General features: G+C 33.8%; 1 protein-coding gene across 3 annotated transcripts; it reads right to left on the bottom strand.

Moving 5' to 3' along the window:
• Positions 1-567: 567 nt before the first annotated feature.
• Positions 568-18,701, bottom strand: LOC111705551 (probable phospholipid-transporting ATPase IIB). 3 transcript variants are annotated; one of them, XM_023478138.1, is made up of 20 exons: positions 18,639-18,701; positions 18,088-18,179; positions 14,188-14,252; positions 13,876-14,032; positions 13,100-13,219; positions 12,766-12,882; positions 12,362-12,491; positions 11,614-11,767; positions 10,630-11,078; positions 10,058-10,237; positions 9,667-9,787; positions 8,338-9,105; positions 7,863-7,989; positions 7,041-7,134; positions 5,297-5,344; positions 4,200-4,382; positions 3,383-3,501; positions 1,870-1,944; positions 1,381-1,485; positions 568-755 (listed from the first exon to the last, which is right to left on the bottom strand). In XM_023478138.1, the coding sequence occupies exons 1-20, from the start codon at positions 18,669-18,671 to the stop codon at positions 716-718; spliced, it is 3,177 nt and encodes a 1,058-aa protein (XP_023333906.1). In that variant the 5' UTR covers positions 18,672-18,701; the 3' UTR covers positions 568-715. The 3 variants fall into 3 exon arrangements, with proteins under 3 accessions (XP_023333906.1, XP_023333904.1, XP_023333905.1); XM_023478136.1 differs by lacking the exons at positions 18,088-18,179; positions 18,639-18,701 and adding an exon at positions 14,907-15,443; XM_023478137.1 differs by lacking the exons at positions 18,088-18,179; positions 18,639-18,701 and adding an exon at positions 14,916-15,443.
• Positions 18,702-18,746: the final 45 nt, after the last annotated feature.

The raw sequence follows: 18,746 nt of genomic DNA, 5'->3' as shown, positions 1-18,746 counted from the left end.
GCACTGCATTTGTCCACACATCGGCTATTACTTAATCTATTTGATGAATGTGGCCGCAGCACTCGACCCCCTAGTCTTTCCTAGCCGCAGCGCTCGGCCAAGAAATTGTCATAACACCACAGATCTGCTAAATACTGCTATAGTATTTAGTCATATTGATAAATATGGTCGCAGAGCTTGACAACCTATCCTCAAATATCGGCGTTCACTTTGTCAATTAGATAGCCTGTCCTAGCTGCAGCGCTCGGCCCAGACTTTACCTAACCTAACATCCACACAAGTTGTACATCCGACCTACAAAAGTTGTCCATCCATCCTACAAAAGTTCTGCATCCGACCTACAAAAAGTTGTGCATCCGACCTACAAAAAGTTGTGCATCCGACCTACTTAACAGTTGTGCATCCGACCTACAAAAAGGGTCTGGACCAGATCCACTTCCGCATCAAAACGAGGAAGTTTCCTTACCACCGCTTGACATATATGTTAAATTCTTTAATGTATAATCATTAATGTTTATTAGAATAAAATAACTAATTATAATAAATAAATATTAAACTAACAAATATATTAAAATATATGGAGATGGAGAACGGTTGAAAATAAAAAAAAGAATCACAGCAGCATCAATTTTAAACAAAACTATTAGAGTACAAAAATTATACACGGTACATAAATACAGTACATAGTACTCAGTTCGTAATAAACACACCACATTCAAGACAGTTTTTGGTATGAAGGAGGAGAGAATCGTTTCCTAGAAAAAATATAGTTTAAAATTAAAACTAATTTATATTTCATTTTTTAAAAATTATTACCTCTTTCATTTGATAACATTTATTTTTTCATTATTTACCTCATTAATTTGATAACATTTATATCTTCATAATTTTACCTCATTAGTTTGATAACATTTATTTCTTCCTTATTTACCTCATTAGTTTGATAACATTTATATTTTCATTATTTACCTCATTAATTTAATAACATTTATGTCTTCATAATTTTACATCATTAGTTTGTTAAAATTTATTTTTTCAATATTTACCTCATTAATTTAATAACATTTATGTCTTCATAATTCTACCTCATTAGTTTGATAACATTTATATTTTCATTATTTACCTCATTAATTGAATAACATTTATGTCTTCATAATTTTACATCATTAGTTTGTTAAAATTTATTTTTTCAATATTTACCTCATTAATTTAATAACATAATTTTACCTCATTAGTTTGATAACATTTATATTTTCATTATTTACCTCATTAATTTAATAACATTTATGTCTTCATAATTTTACATCATTAGTTTGTTAAAATTTATTTTTTCATTATTTACCTCATTAATTTGATAAAATTTATAATTTCAATATTTACCTCATTATTTTGATAACATAGAGGGGGAGAGTGGAGAACGCTGTAATAACCAAGGTTTTCCAGATAAATGCCACAGATTTGATAAACTCAGAGTCAAAGTAATCTCTAAAAAAAAAAAAAAAAAAAATTTGAATATCAACAATCAAGAATAAATCGACATTTGACATTTGGGTAGTGAGCCTTTCCCAAATGTGTACTGTGTAATCTTATTTAGTGAAAAATTCCTTAATATCAGAAGTAGATTGACAAACGACAATTCACCAAGGAGGTGGGCCGGGGATGGAAAAAATTAATAAGCATTTCTGAGAAATATAGTGGACGTTCTTGGAAACCCATCTTTGCCTGGAGATCTGTTATAATTTTTCAAACCATGCTAAAATCACTTCTTTGGTTCTAACGAGTTCCTTAATCAAAATTTGAGGCAAATCGGACAAGTGGTGCCTAGCTGAGTGATGACATACAAAAAAACCTTTAAATATAGTAAATTACCTGAGAACTATCAATGACAAGAAGTAGAGAAGAATACTTGCAATCTCACCCAGAAACATCACAGGATGCCAAGTTCTAATTTACAAGGAATAAAATAAATTAATTTATCGCAATTTTACACAATATTTTGGACTTTGGCGGATTTGTGATTACATGATTAAACCAGCATATTATTTCATTACATGATTATACCAGTATATTATTACATTACATGATTACACCAGTATATTATTATATTACATCATTACACCAGTATATTATTACATTACATCATATATTATTACATTACATGATTACATCGGTATATTATTACATTACATGATTACACCAGTATATTATTACATTACATGATTACACCAGTATATTATTACATTACATCATTACACCAGTATATTATCATATTATTACATATATTATTACATTACATGATTACATCGGTATATTATTACATTACATGATTACACCAGTATATTATTACATTGCATGATTACACTAGTATATTATTACATTACATGATTACACCAATATATTATTACATTACATGATTACACCAGCATATTATTACATTACATGATTACACCAGTATATTATTACATTACATCATTACACCAGTATAGTATTACATTACATCATTACACCAGTATATTATTACATTACATCATTACACCATCACTTTTCATCATTACATTCAAGGCTTATACAGAGGGAGAGCAAGAGGGGCAGTGCCCCCTAGAATTGTAAAGGGGGGGGGGCGAACTCAGAACTATCACACTTCTCAAACCTGAAACTAAAGAGTGAAGATTTAGAAGAACATAAAAAAAATAAGTTCATTGTTTTTTCTGCTAATTTTGTTTGAAAGAGAGATAATTGGACCGTATGCGTACCTTTACCATTATACCATTACGTCATTTCAATATTACATCATTACAACATTGCGTCATTTCATAATGATTTCACTATTTCATCATATTCCCAATCACACAACTTTATCATCATTCAATTATAATTTCACTATTTCATCATCTTTAAAATCACAACTTTGTCATCATTTAATAATAATCTCACTATTTCATCATCTTCACAATCACAACTCTGTCATTATTTATAAATAATTTCACTATTTCATCATCTTCACAATCAAAACTTAGTCATCATCCCATTAAAAATCATAACAATAGTAACAATACTGAAGACGACATTGCAAATTTGATTCAATGCTGCCATCAACAAAAGATGGTTAATCGATTGTTCTAATGTCCGAACGAATTAGTGCAATAGATACTACACCCAAATAAAGAGTCAGCTAAGTAGCCCAACTAGTGAAAACATTAATAGACCTTTTTTTATAACTGAAATATAAAAAAATGTTTTTCAAATTTTCAAAGAATGATAGATAACAAGAAAGGAGGGAAAAAATTCAATTATAAAAACATCTTTTTTACCGTTTATTAAATTAAAAAATTTACAAAATTTATTTGTATTCTGAATAAGGTAGCCAGTGTGAGAATCTAACCTGATGGTGAGGGCTACCATGGTGAGCTCTGTGATGATAAGAGCTGTGAAGCTGATTGCTACAATATGGATGAATTCGTCCTCAAACAGGAGGAGAGCACCAAACATTATTACTCCGCCCTTAACATTACATAAGTAAGGGATTGTTCAGTGTTCATGTTTAATTTAAAATAAATATGGAATTGTATTCTTGATCCTTGAACATCTCATCCCAGACATACACCAAGAACCCTCATATCTATGTTAACTATCGAAGTGTACTGCAGATTCTGGGAGAAATGTAAACAAGCTGTGCTACCTAGGCTAAGGTTTCACTATCATCCTCACAGAAAACTGCAGTTGTAAAAAAGATATGGAGATTTTTAGGGTTTCGTGATACTACATAAGATTTCAAGTATTCCATCCTTAATTATTTACTTATTCTTCCAAGGGTTTGAAGACTGTACAAAATAACTAAAGTGTTAATGTATGTTGGCTTGCATAAAATTAGTTCTCTCGCAAATACATCTTCAAGTGTTGACTTATCTTTGAGTCTGATCCGAATCCTGGTATATTTTTAACAGGACGGATTCAGATTCTAACACATATTTTTAAGGATGTATCCGAATTTTAATCCATTTTTAACAGGACGGATTCGGATAGAATGGATTCTAAGCTAAATGTATCTGTCAACTCTACCTAGATGGATAGATAGGTTTACAAATAGGTAGAAATATAGATAGATAGCTAGTTAGTTAGTTAGTTAGTTAGTTAGATAGATAGATAGATAGATAGATAGATAGATAGATAGCTAGTTAGTTAGTTAGATAGATAGATACCTGATATATAGAGATGAGACACCAAATAAAAAATGTTTTGTATGAGAGGGATCTTCCTTTAGTTAGTTCCTTGTAGAGCTCAGGGTAGGTCATAGCAATGGTTCCTGTCACATCACGATCCAGTACTAAGGAGAACACAGGGAGCATAGTGTACAGGGTTCCATACCCAACCATCAAGAAACCCTGAACCATCACAAACTTAGATTCAAGGATTAGAAAACGTAATTTAAGGAGACATTCCACTTAAAGAGTGGCATGGCCAATTTACAACGGTACCCTTAAAAGCTTTGTCTGATTTGGTATCTATTTCATTATTTTAAAACAGACTGTTTTCAATCTTGGTTTCTCTGCAGAAGTGACTTGGAGTGTGACATTACCTTATGAGAAAAGAAAAGTAAAATGAAAAAAGGGACAAGAAAAGAAGTTTAAAAAACGGATGCCAGAAAGAATAATTATGAAAAAGTAAAAATGGACTCCGTCCTCGTAGATCTTCTAAGTTAGATTAACATTGCTAACTTAACATGGATTGATACAAGGTTCTAATGCAAGGAAAGTTAATTGCAGTTGCGTACATATTGAATTTTGATAATTTTGATAACTCACATAATAGTATCCTATGACCAGAATATTTCATTGATTTCTTATGTGAAAGATGGATCCCATGTCAGGCTGTGACATCGGTCTTGTGTTAACATTACCGCCCAGAATAGAGACAGTACACTGCAGTACAAAAGATGCGTACACCTCTGAAATAACTTTCCTTGCATTATAACCTTGGATTGATAGAACTTAACATAGATAGATAGATCGAATGAAAGGCTGGAGGACGGGTTCAAGTAGTGATGAAGAACAACTTGGTTAGTTTTTAAAACTTAAAGTTTTAAAAATTTAAAACTGTATATTGGATTTACTGGTACCTTCAAGAAGTCCGAAAACTTTATTATTATTATTACCAATCAACCTACAGTCAAGGAATTATGGTTTTAGTGTATATTGTATATCTACTAAGCCAATTGTACCGACAAATTTTGTTTGTGTTTTGGGAATACATATTGAACAAATCCGATTTTTTAGAACTTTTCTTAAAATGATGCTACCTGATACAGTGAAACACTAGCAAAATAGAATACTGCGGAGAATACGGCCTAAAAAATAGATATTAAAGGGACAGTAAAGGAAAAATGAAAGGGGGTATAGGCTGAAAGCTAATCACTTTAGCTCTTGATCGCGACCCATGAAAGTTTTATCTGATGTTCCTGTCTCGAGAAACTGATATTTAACTGTGTTAAAATTATACGAAAATTCATATATGTAAAATTTTGAAAATCTGAAACTTAAATCACGTGACCAGAAATATCACCAATGGCAGAGCAAGTATACTGGTCACGTGTCTCCGCCTGTATCACGTGACCACTTTACTGCACTGCCATTGGTGGAATTTCTGGTCAAGCAATACGGATGTATAAATAATATTATGAATGAAATCTATTGAAAATAGAAACAACAAATATACAAGTAAACCTAAATTACAATTAGCTTTCTCTGGGATATCATCGTTTTCAGATTGGTTGCTTATTTGCTGAATATGATCTGTTTAAACCTACTACTTTTATACAAAATTGTATATATATTAATTTTCGTATAGATTTGACACAGTTTTATATCAATTTCTCGAGACAAGATATGACTTTCATGGGTCGAGATCAAGAGCTAAAGTGATTAGCTTTCAGCCTATACCCCCTTTCATTTTTCCTTTACTGTCCCTTTGAATATGACTTGGGCGTTAAAATAGAGATTGAAAATTTGGTTCTTATAGGATCCAAGGGGCAAAATATCAACCAAAAACTGCAACAAAAAACTTTTTACCCTAAAAACCCAAATCTAAACTGTTGAAAAAATAGAGATTATAAAAATTTCCGGATCTCTGAATGGTTTATCAATTTTAGCATAAAAATAAGCGAAAAAAAGAAGAAAATAACTTGACAATTCTGCTTTGAATCCGGCTCCATTTTTTCCAATGGGATCCAGAATCCGAATCCATTTTTTCCAGTGAGATCCAGAATCCGGATCCATTTTTTCCAGTGGGATCCAGAATCCGGATCCATTTTTTCCCAGTGGGATCCAGAATCCGGATCCATTTTTTCCCAGTGGGATCCAGAATCCGGATCCATTTTTTCCCAGTGGGATCCAGAATCCGGATCCATTTTTTCCCAGTGGGATCCAGAATCCGGATCCATTTTTCCCAGTGGGATCCAGAATCCAGATCCCTTTTTCACAGTGGAATCCAGAATCCAGATCAATGTTTTTCCAGTGGGATCCAGAATCGGGATCCACATCAAAATTAAATAGATCCTAAGCACTGACGATAACCCAAATATATTGATTCGAATCGATAAAGTATCTTTAACAGACACTAATTTGGAGGGAGGGAGGGTAGGCATACCGCAACAATTAGAAATCATTCGACTAAACATGGTTTGCGGCAAGGGGCGCTCAACAATTTGTAAAATACCTTCCCTACTTAAGGGGGTTCTCATTCTCAGTTTACAGAAGTACATAATATTCTTGTCGGTTATTTGGTAACATTCCAGTACATATTATCGTCAGTGGCAAACACAGAAATTTGCCCGAGGGGAGTTCATTCTTTTTTCATTCCAGGAGGGGGGGGGGAGCACCTTTTGGGGCCTGAAAACCCCCTGGAACCTCGAATTTTACTGATCCATGAAGTGCCGAGCCCCCATAGCCCAACCTTTGTACGCCACTGCTTGCAATATATTTTTAGCAATAAAAAATCAAAATAAAAAGAATGTTATTATCTATCTTAAAACCGCGTGACTCTACCTGCATTGTAGTTATGATGAGTCCTCTATGAATAACAAACTGTGAAAGACTAGCAGAACGTTTGTAGCTATTTCTACCATGTACAAGAAGTAACCTAGCAATATGCCGGATTAGAAAAACCACGATATTCAATTACACAAAAATAAGATTTATTATTCTCATAAAGAAGCAGAATTTTTTATTTTATAATATTTGTTCGGTGCCGTAGTAGTAAACAGTGAATTGTAAAGACAAAGTTGAGATGATAGGTATTGTTAATTTTCAACGTAGACCTATTAGAACTGGTCAGAAACTTGTTTATTTTAAAAAATTAACATTCAGTTAACAGTGATTTTACAAGTCCGGCCACCCTTTCCTTCCCGGAAAAAAACCATCGAAAAATGTGTAGTGTACACAAACCCTATCCCACAACCCTTCCTTTAAAACATTTTTCCTACTCTGAATAAGATTACGATCAAGGTACTAATGCAAGGAAAGTTATTTCAGAGGTGAACGCATTTTTTGTACTGTAGTGTAATGTCTTTGAGCGGGAAAGTACACACCAGACGGATGTCACAGCCTGACATGGAATCCATTTTCACAAAAATAAACTATGAAATATTCTGTTCATAGTAAACTGTTATGTGAATTTTCAAAATTATCAAAATTAAATGCTTTTAGCCTCCTCGGATACTAAATGAACACTGATGCATCTATTCTTGTTACAAATTCCGCCCAGAGAGAACTGGTTTCAATATGTACGCAGAGTATTCGCGACCGCAATTAACTTTCCTTGCATCAGTACCTTGATTACGATATTTTCCTGATGAACTAGATTATTACCGTCCTATATGTGAGAACTGTGTGAGAGAGAAATCTGCTGCAAGAGAGGCCTGTTTTCCTTCCTTACCAACAATACCTATACCTACACTTGCTGCTTGGATCATACTCACATCATTACCACCATCCCCTGCACACAATATCATTGCACATTTTAGACATGTTAAAGTTAGTTAAAATATATTCTTCTAAAACTGTTAATTGGCATTTTTATTAAAAGAATAAGTAAATAAAACTTGTGATTTCTGCTTAGCAGAAACAATGGAGAAATATTTTCAGAATAATATACTTGTATCTTCAACGTTTTTGATCAGATTGATGGTACCGTTGTGAATTGGACCTGACCCCTTAAAAATGAAGGGTCTCGTTATATTTTTTAAATTTTACACATTGTCGCGTTCTTTTTTTACAAGCTATAATATAACAAAAGTTTGAATTTCTCCTTGATTTAACCAGTTTATTTCACCACATATTTTACCTATTGCTGCAGCTATCTTTCCAGTGTGACTTTCTATAAGCCTGACAACCGCAGCTTTCTGCAAAGGCGAGCATCGACAAGCGACAACCGCTGGGGCGAGGGCAACCAGCTCCATGAGTTCATGTTCATAGTACTCCAGGCAAACCTCCAGAGAGTCCCCCCGGATAACCAGCGCGGTATCCTGCTTTCTCCTGAACGCGTTAAGCTCTTGATGCGCTTCACTACGTGAGCTCACGTTCTTAAATATATGAATACTCTGGGTTCTGGAGACTAGTTTACTAGACTTAGCAATACATGTAGCAGTCTCAAGTTTATCTCCGGTTAACATCCAGATCTTGAGACCAGCATTCCTAAGCAGCTCCAGGGTCTGTCGGACTCCGTCCTGAAGTCGGTCCTCTACTCCTGTAACACAGAGGAGTGTCATATCCCTCTGTAAACTCTCAACTACAGCAGCTACCTGAGTTGACCGGTTCACCACACTAAGCTTAGCTGCACTATACCTCTGCTCGAAGTCTGAATAGCTCTCCTCTGATAATATTTTACAGGCTACGACGAGGGTTCTGAGTCCTTCCCGAGCCATGTTATCCACCTCTTCTACCAACCAGTCGTTATACTGAACTATACTTGTCATCACTACATCAGCTCCCTTCATGTAGAACAATATCTCTCCGCTCCCCTCGTCCCTCACGATAATACCCATTCGTTTACTCTCAGAGGTGAACGGGAATAGTTGGAGGATTTCGTAGCTTAGCGTTGTTCCTTCAGGGCCTGGAGTTCATACCAATAAGATTTAGAGTTTTAATCATATTAAGAATAATAATCGCAGTCAACCCTTGTCCGTAATAATAGATAATTCATAATCATTAATAATTACAAAATCATGTGCCAGTTTATACTTCACTTCGTAAGATTTAATTCAATGATTTTCTAAGCTTTAAAAAAAAGGATAACACGCAAGATTCCCCATCAAAAAATATCTTTCATCAAATCATATCATATCAAATCAAATCAAATCAAATCAAATCAAATCGAATCAAATCAAATCAAATCAAATCAAATCAAATCAAATCAAATCAAATCAAATCAAATCAAATCAAATCAAATCAAATCAAATCAAATCAAATCAAATCGTATAAGAAGGAGTTCCAACTAGTCATGCATTTGTTTTTGTTTTAAATAAAGTTTGTTCTTCTTAGAAGATTAAATTCAACCATAAATAACCTGAAGTTGTTTGTCCCTCTATGCAAAAATTCCTAAGATTTGGGTAAAAAACATTTAAAGTAGAAATAAAAAATAAATAAAAAGTTCTCGAAAAATTCTTATTGTTCCCTGTTAGAGTAATATTAGTGAGTGTTCTGTTAGTTAGTCGAAGTCCCGCCCAGCCCGCCCACTCTACTAGAGCTACCTCATCAGGACTACTAGCCTGGTAGGTCACGTTCTCAGATACTCCCTAGGATTATTATTATTATTAAAAGACAACCCGTCGTTCAGTGAAGTTGGGGCTATTGGGGCCGTCGCTCCAGTCTAATATCCATGGACAATGCCCCACATTGTCCCGGAAGGAGACTTATTGTTGGGCGGTCTGCCCCGAGCGACAATATTTAATAATTCAAAGTAATATGTAATTCTAAAAATATTTATCAATTCTTTTTAAAAAATGTTTCGATAATAATTTATATTATTTTCCCGAATGCAATAAATTGGTCAGTTTGTTTATTACCTGTTCAGCATGTGGTAGACTACCCTCTGCACCATCTGTATCGTAGACAGGAGTAACATTATGACAAACAGAAAGAGATATAACAGCCTCTGTTACACGTTCTGATGTGCTTTGTTTTTGACCCGAAACTTTAGGAACTCGTTTACCGTCCTTGAACTGCTTTACTATTCCAGATCTAACCTATAAGTCAATAGAAACTAATTAAATACTTAACGATATTTACAAAATTATAAAGCTTTGGGAGAAATGAGGCTAAACATCAACAGTTTTTTTAAAAACAATTTTTGATACTTTCCCCTCTTGTTTTTTTTATTATAAATTTTCCCTGCAGAAAATGTGCCCTTTTAGGTATATACAGGGTTGCCCACAAAGGTTGAGACTTCAGAGACGATAGTACGTATTTCCTGTTTTTGCCTTATCATTGATTAAGATATAAAAAGATTATAATTAAGGCAAAAGTCTCAATTTAATCTTGGAATCGTCAAATGTTTTAGGTCGTCTTTACAGTCTCATCCTTAGAAGACAACCCTGTATTAAGTTTAAGTTCTAAAAGTAAATAAAAAATATTTTACTTCGTCAAATGTGTCATCACTGTAAGCTGCAGATCCGAGGTGCAGCTTCTTAAAGATCATCTGGTTCATGGTGAGAGTTCCTGTCTTGTCCGAGAGCAGGTAGGAAACCCGTCCCAACTCCTCCGGTATTGTGGTAGATCGAGCCTGGGTTCCAGGAATATCCTTATCCCGACCTATCGCCCAGGCGTAGAATATCTTTGCCAGCTCGAGGTTCACCCTGAGACTGATGGGAATCAGATAAGAGAAGAGAAGGACGAACCTGAACATGAAAATGTACCAGGGTCCGTCAAAACCTTTCAGCACCACCATCAGCACGGCAAGAAATACGGTTGCAATGAAGAGAACTTTTGTAACCCCATTCAGCTCCATATCTATCAATCCAACCTTACTACGCGGATGACTGTTGTTCATTGCAGCTCTGCACTCAGTACCAGTGTATATAACTATACCTGGAGAAAACAGAACCATTATCTCTCAATTCTAACACAAGAATCAAAGGAACTGATCTCTCTATTCAATCTTTTATTTTCTAATCCTTAAATCTTTGCAAAATAATGTTGAAGATATTGATATTTCAAGAAAAACATAAGAATCAAAGGATTACATCATCAAGTGGCAAAGATACAGGGATTAGAAAATTAGGATTTGATCCTAGTAATCAATTCCTTTGAATACATAATTACACATTAATTAGTTCAGGGGTAAAATCATCATGTTTCAGAAAACTAAAATATTATCAGTATTTTCCTGTTAACATTATTTACATCTACTTTACAGGTAAGTGAAGCATTATTTTTAATTTCCCGAAAAAGTAGTTGTATACCATTTTATCGTCTTTTAAGAGGCAAATGCACAATTTTTTTTATAGCGGGTTGTTATTTTACGTAATTGTCCCAAGAGACGTTAAGTAACTTAACGTTCCTCTTTTGGGAGAATCAAAGGTCGGTAATGTTGCTCAAAAGGCGGTTAAAGTTTATTATTTACCTGTAGCTGTCCCGCTGGCTACTACAGCTCCTGCCCAGATAGTATTCTCAACTCCTAAGCTCTCTTCACAATGGTCACTATCTGGAGACAGAATACTCATCTTACCGATAAACCCGTGAATATCCTTCTGAGGTTTCTCAGCGTACACACTCGCCTGAAGAAATTATAAAAATAGTTTTATTTTATTACGAATTGTCGTCTTTGTTTTTCAATGTTTTATGAAATGTGATGAAATGTGAGATTTTGTAATTTGCAACATTTTAGAGACGTGAAAGTGGCAACGATTGCAAATTACAAAATCCTTTGTGACATTTCTTACGTAAAAGAAAAGCAGAGACGACAGTCATAGTACAGTTTCATGGTTCGCATTATTATTTTTATCATTCAACCTAGAGTCAAAGTATCATGTACTGTAGCAACCTACAGTCAAAGTATCATGTACTGTAGCAACCTAGAGTCAAAATATCATGCACTGTAGCAACCTACAGTCAAAGTATCATGTACTGTAGCAACCTACAGTCAAAGTATCATGTACTGTAGCAAATTACAGTCAAAGTATCATGTACTGTAGGCTATGTTACGTTGATCACTCCTCGCAACTTCCCCAAGTCGGTTAGTGAATTAAATCCGACTTTGAATATCTTAAGAATTCAATGAGTACGTCAGATATGTTTGGAGGCATAATATAACATTTCTTTCGAGTTGTTAGTGATTATAGTTTAGTTTTGAACCTTCCTCGGTATCCTACCTGGACCCGGAGCAGTTCCTCGTCCGAGCGCAATCTCTGGGTTGCTTGAACAGCTAGACGAAGTTTCCAATCTATCTCTCCGTCCAATTGATCAGTTCGGATAAAGCATGCTCCGGAACTTTCCGTCGTCCTTAAAATAGAAGCATAAGTAGAAAGAAAAAATTGTATTGGTACATACGTCCAGGGTTCCAGGGGAATGGTTTAGAGAAGGTAGGCACATAGATCCAACTCATCCAGCGATGCATTAACTGTTTGCATAAAACGTGCTGATTAAGTTCCAAATAGAAGGCAAGAGTTTAGAATAGGCAAGACCTGTCGGGGGACCGGTAAATTCTTGTACCAGTTCTGATCCTGTTATGTTCAAGTTAAATAAAGGTTTCCATAAAAATGTTAAAGTAATATACCTGAGTAGAACTAGATCTGCTGGAACCCTGACACCCTTCTCCACAACAATAATATCTCCAACCTTGAGATTAGAACTGGAGACGCTCATCAGTCCTCTCTCCGTAACCTTACTGTATCTAAACCAAGAGAATATGTTAGTGTGAACAAGGACATGGTGAACACTGGCTCCCATAAAAATAAAATCTCATTAATTCCACAATACAATTTTTTAAGATTAATGATTTTTTAAAGGATAGAGGGGAAAAAATGCAAGTAAAATCCCCCCTGCCATCATTTCCCCATGCCAGGAGGAAAAGGGGTTGGTAATTGTAAAAAACAGAAAGCCCTAATTACCTTGCTTGATTGACCTCCCGGTCTCTCTGCCATCTCCTGATATCGTCAATGGCCTCTCTGATCAATGTGACGGATATGACGAATGCCAGGGGTCCCCAGTAGGTATACAGATAACCAATCCTGTTCATCGATAAAATAAACACTCATGAAAAATAAGATCCAGGAAAAAATATTATAAATAAATAATAATATTGTAAAATTGAAAGACGACATTTAATCAATGTTGGGCATTTGATTTTCTTATAAGACAGTTTTATCAAGAACTTAAAAATCAGTTAATCAAGTGAAATGGGCCTGTGACACTGCACAATTTCTGAACTTATGTTCTTTGGACTGTTTAAAAACCTCATAAGTCAAACTGTAAGAATTAAAATCGCTATCAGTCCAAATATTTCTTTGATTTAAAAAGGGTTGGAATTAAAAAAAAATCCAAAAGCTACAAATACAATCCAACGTAAGAATGTAGAATTTATGCTTATCTTGTTTGAAATAGAAACTGCTCATAAACTGAAAACTTAAAAGCTTAAAAAAATAAGAAAAAAAGCTCCACACAAAAAAACAAACAAAAGGCAATGAAAATTTGAGAATCAAGATAAAAACAGAACTAAAACAAGAAAATTAAAAAATCAAGAAAAAAACATAAAAAAACAATAAAAATTTAAAAAATCAGGAAAAAACATAAAAAAGCAATGAAAATCATAAGATAAAGATAGAAAACAAACAAAAACAATGAAAATTTAAAAGCAAACAAAAATTATGATGAATGTTCTAATTTCCTGAGAACTGGAATGAACTGACTGCAGGCCATGATGAGGAAGTAAAGGTTAAGGAAGAACTTGAACTGGTTGAACAGCACGAGGGGGATGAAGGTGATGATGTTGTATTTCTGGTTCTTGATCATGTTTGCAGGAAAGTTCTGCTGAGACATTCGACCTAAATAGCAAAGTTCAATTTCAATTTCATATCTTAAAAATGAAGAATTTTAAAAGTCTATTTTTGAATGCGATGTTTTCAGGCCTCAAATCCTGGTTTCACGTGTTAGTGTGTCACCCTGTTGCGGTTGGTTATATAATGTTAAAAATGATTACCAATCCATACTGTTCTTGCAGAAGGTTCTTTCTTCCTGAAACATCCTCTCAGCCAACCACAACACCTGGAGAAAAGTGACATTTACAAAACGTAAGATCAAAAGGGAACCCAATAAAAAAATGGAACCACCGGAGTTTGACACTATGCAAGCTACAATCTGGTTAAAAAAGAAAAAACTAAAAATCTGGTTAAACAAAAAGATTCACAGATAATATTATCATTATTAGAATAAATTTTGCTGTTGTTTTGATCTTCCCGACTTGAATTGAAATATATCTTTATAATAAAACAAGACATTCGTATATGTCACCGCGCGATAGCCGGCCAAACGGCTGGACCAATTGGGCTGAAATTTTTTGTGGACACTCATGGGAAGTCTGGGAGTGTCTTCGGCTAAAAAAATTCGAATTAAAAAAATAAATTTCATTCAAATCTTTTTTCACAGGCTTTCCAGCTAGTATTTTATATATACATATATATATAGATAACCTTACAAATTTGGCCCATTTCTAACTTTTTGGAACTAATGTTCCCTGAATTTCCTCTCTTCAATCAAGCAAAATTGAAAAGCCATAAAAAAATATTTCTTGACCACAAATTATAAAACATTATCGATTTTATTTAGAAAATGTCGGATTTATTCTAACTTATCCTTAATATTGTCCGTAAACTTGAGGTTTAGTGAGATACAAATGTTTCTATCTGGTGCAAGCCTTACTTCTCCTGCCTTGGCTTTGGTTTCGGAACCAACCGGGATTTCTCCGTCCCGCTCTCCTCCAGGTTCTGCTCCTGGTAATACTCATCCAGGCTATGGAGAGATAGTTCCTCTGTATCCTGGGTTCCCCGGAACTTCATCTCTATACTCTCCAGATTATCCAGGCTTAGAACATTCGCCATTCAAATATCTTTTATTCATCCGATCACCGCTGTTAATAACAAGATCTTGATCAAATTGGGAATCAATTTTATTCAAACTGCGGGTATCGAGTAACAAATTCAAATATTTCACTTATTTCAAAAAGCTGTCTTCGTGTTTCAAATTTTTACACAACCGGTATTTTTCTTACAGTCTCTAAACATTCCTACTATTGACCTTTAATTGTTCTTTAAACTTTTCAGATGAAAAGGAGTTTTGATAAGCTTTTTTAAACGCTGGAAAGCACCGTTGTGATTAATAGAAAAACTGTGACAAATGAAAGATAAGAATATAATCTTGAAGCGATGTTTTATTACTGTCTATTATCAGCTGTGTGGACGTAGTGAGTAATACACCTGCGAGTTTGGAAAGGATAGATAGATAGATAAAGAATGGATAGATAGATAAAGTATAGATAGATAGATAGTAAAGGGATAGATCGATAAAAGAACAAATTTACAGAAAAATATAAAAAATAATAAAAATCAAGAGAAGCATATAATGACGGATATTTTGAAAAGTTTTTTTAATAAACAATAGATAGAGATAAGGTTTTCAGGGTGGAGTATTTTAATAAAAATAAAAGGATCCGGATCCAGGAAGTTTTATTAATTAACATTTGTGATGTGTTGTTTCAGAGCAAAATTGTGAGTTATGGTTGCTATTTCCCCCCTTAGCTTAGATCGGCATACGTGGATCCGCATATTTTTCAGGATCCGGATCCAGGAAGCCAAAATGTTGCGGATCCAACGGATCCGGATCCTAGGCAATGCGAACGGGGGAAGGCAGGCAGCCATGAGCCACTACTATTTCCCCTTCCGTCCCACATATTAGCTTTTTTCTCTTCCGGAAGCCATGAGCCACCACTATTTTCCCTTCTGTACCACCACATTTGAATCTTCCGGGCAAAACTTTTTTAAATGGTATATTAAGGGCCTTTAAAGTGTGATTTTTAAAAATCCAGCCGCGTCACGCAAAAAAGCACAACTCAAACCATTTTTTCAATTCTACTTAAGATTAATATTTTGTGTGTTGAATTCTTGAACTGTTTTACAATGAAATTTTTGACAAATTTGACTGAGTATTCATCTTGAAATATCACTAAGTCTAATGATTATTCAATTACTGACTCATTATACTAAATCCATCTTAAAATCACTCATTAACCAACTTTGTGATATTTAATGGCTGCCGGAAGAGAAAAAAGCTAATATGTGGCACGGAAGGGGAAATAGCAGTGGCTCATGGCCGTATGCCTTCCCCCGCTCGCAATGCATTTTGGTATGAAAACAAGTCCAACAACAATGGATATATTTGAAAGGAGAGGTTCGTCTAAAATATTCATTAGGTTTAATATAAAACATCAAAATCTCATTTTTCCCCTTTTTTTTGAATATCGTTTTATTCTTTCCGGATAACGTATAGTATATGTATAATTCTGCGTATAAGAAAAAAGTAACTATATACGTATATATTTACAAAATATGTATTAAAAAGTAACTATATATGTATATATTTACAAAATATGTAATTAAAAAGTAACTATATACGTTTATATTTACAAAATATGTAATTAAAAAGTAACTATATACGTATATATTTACAAAATATGTAATTAAAAAGTAACTATATATGTATATATTTACAAAATATGTAATTAAAAAGTAACTATATACGTATATATTTACAAAATATGTAATTAAAAAGTAACTATATACGTATATATTTACAAAATATGTAATTAAAAAAATCTTAATTTCCAATCCAAAACTATATTAAAACAACCTTTCTTTAAATTGTGAAATTCAGTACAATTTCTATAAAAAAATAACGGAGTTAAAGCAATTAAGTTTTAGTCAAATTTAAAATAATATGACTAATGGTTAATGTCGGTCCAAAAATAGTGAACTATGTTAATTTGAAATATCTTGTACTTGCATTTTAGTTGAATACAAAAATTAAATATTTTTAATTTTATTACATAGAAATAGAATACAATTTAAAGTTACTTCTAAACTAATTAAGACATCTTGGAATTCACATAAATATACACATACGCGAAGCGATAAAAAAGTTGCAAAATGTGTGTTCCAATACCCCCCCCCCCCCCGAGCTATGTCCCTTAATAAAAGGGAATTATATAAAACAAAAACAGGGGGGAAAAAGTCCCCCCCCCCGAAATTAACCCCGTTGCGTCTGTGGTGAAGAATAACTTTTTGTATCTTCTATAATTTACAATATACATGAAAGTGGCTGATGATTAATATAGGACAACAGCAATTCCAATATATATCAATATCAATACTATTTTTATGTTATCAACAGTTGAAATACTTCCAACTACGTTACAACAAAACTAACGCTAATAAAAATGTATGTTACAGAAACTTATGATGTAAACTAAACAGTAAACATGAAACAGGTGTTTTATAATATAAATACAGTGATAAATATTGATAATTTAGCTTCATAATCATTTTTCAGTTCTTATTGTTTTGACAAGATTATCTGATATAATACAGTCGATTATATTAATGACTATATTTTCAATTAAGATAAGATAAAAATTTGACAACATGTTTAAATGATAAAGATCCCATTTAAGATCTTAAAAGGAGGTATGCCGGGTCTGAACTAACAACTCTGTAGTCTGCACCTCAGCCCCATATCTCATATGGTGATACATATAATATATATAATACATTTAAAACAGAGGCCGAATTTGTAGAATTTGAGACGCGGTTCAAGCATGGTTGGTTCCACATGAAATTGTATTAAGTGCTTCGAGATTTGAGCCGCCGCTCTATTGGTGGTTCCGCGACGCGGTTTAAATTCAGCCTCAATTCACACACTTTTCCAAGTTAGGTTAGGTTAGAAAGATGAATATTGCTCGCTGTTTTTCAGCTCTGAATTCGATTTTGACAAAAGCAGACAATAAATACTTGATACCTTGATTTCTAAAGAAAATAAAAATGAAACAAACCTTTGTCTTGTTGCCATTGTAGCAGGTCGTCTTATTTTGACCGGACTTAATAAATGCTCTGTCTCCGTGCTATCACTGTCACTTTCATCGTCCTACACATATTCAAGATTAAAACTGAGAGTATCAGCTGATATTCGATTAACTGGAGCTGATATTTGTTTTTGTTTATGTTTTGATCAGATCTTACAACACTATACATTAGTAAATAATGTTACAATAAAGTTTCTGGTTATGATGAGGATAAAATTCTCCTTGACCCTTTAAAGTTCATCTATCAGAAAAATTAATAATCAATACTAAAATTGTTAATGCAATTTTTAGTGCAAGACTTTTTTTCTATGTTTCTTTGTTTCTCTGTGGGTGGTACAATATATTTTCTTGGAAGCAGACAAAAGGGCCCAGCGCTATGGCTAGGTTAAAAATGAAATTGGCAAAAATTGGTTGCAGATCGTTATCGATGAATATATAAAAATATAAAAAAAATCTTGGATATATTTTTATTCCTGTTAACCAACTCCACTTCGTCCATACCAGAACTATATATATCCAACCTGGTTCCTATTAACCAACTCCACTTCGTCCATACCAGAACTATATATATATATATCCAACCAACCTGGTTCCTATTAACCAACTCCACTTCGTCCATATCAGAACTG

The sequence above is a fragment of the Eurytemora carolleeae genome, unplaced genomic scaffold (assembly GCF_000591075.1).
Source record: "Eurytemora carolleeae unplaced genomic scaffold, Eaff_2.0 scaffold660, whole genome shotgun sequence".
Classification (NCBI taxonomy): domain Eukaryota; kingdom Metazoa; phylum Arthropoda; class Copepoda; order Calanoida; family Temoridae; genus Eurytemora; species Eurytemora carolleeae.
The sequence above is the reverse complement of the archived record's forward strand: the minus strand, read 5'-3'. Positions and strand labels throughout refer to the sequence as shown.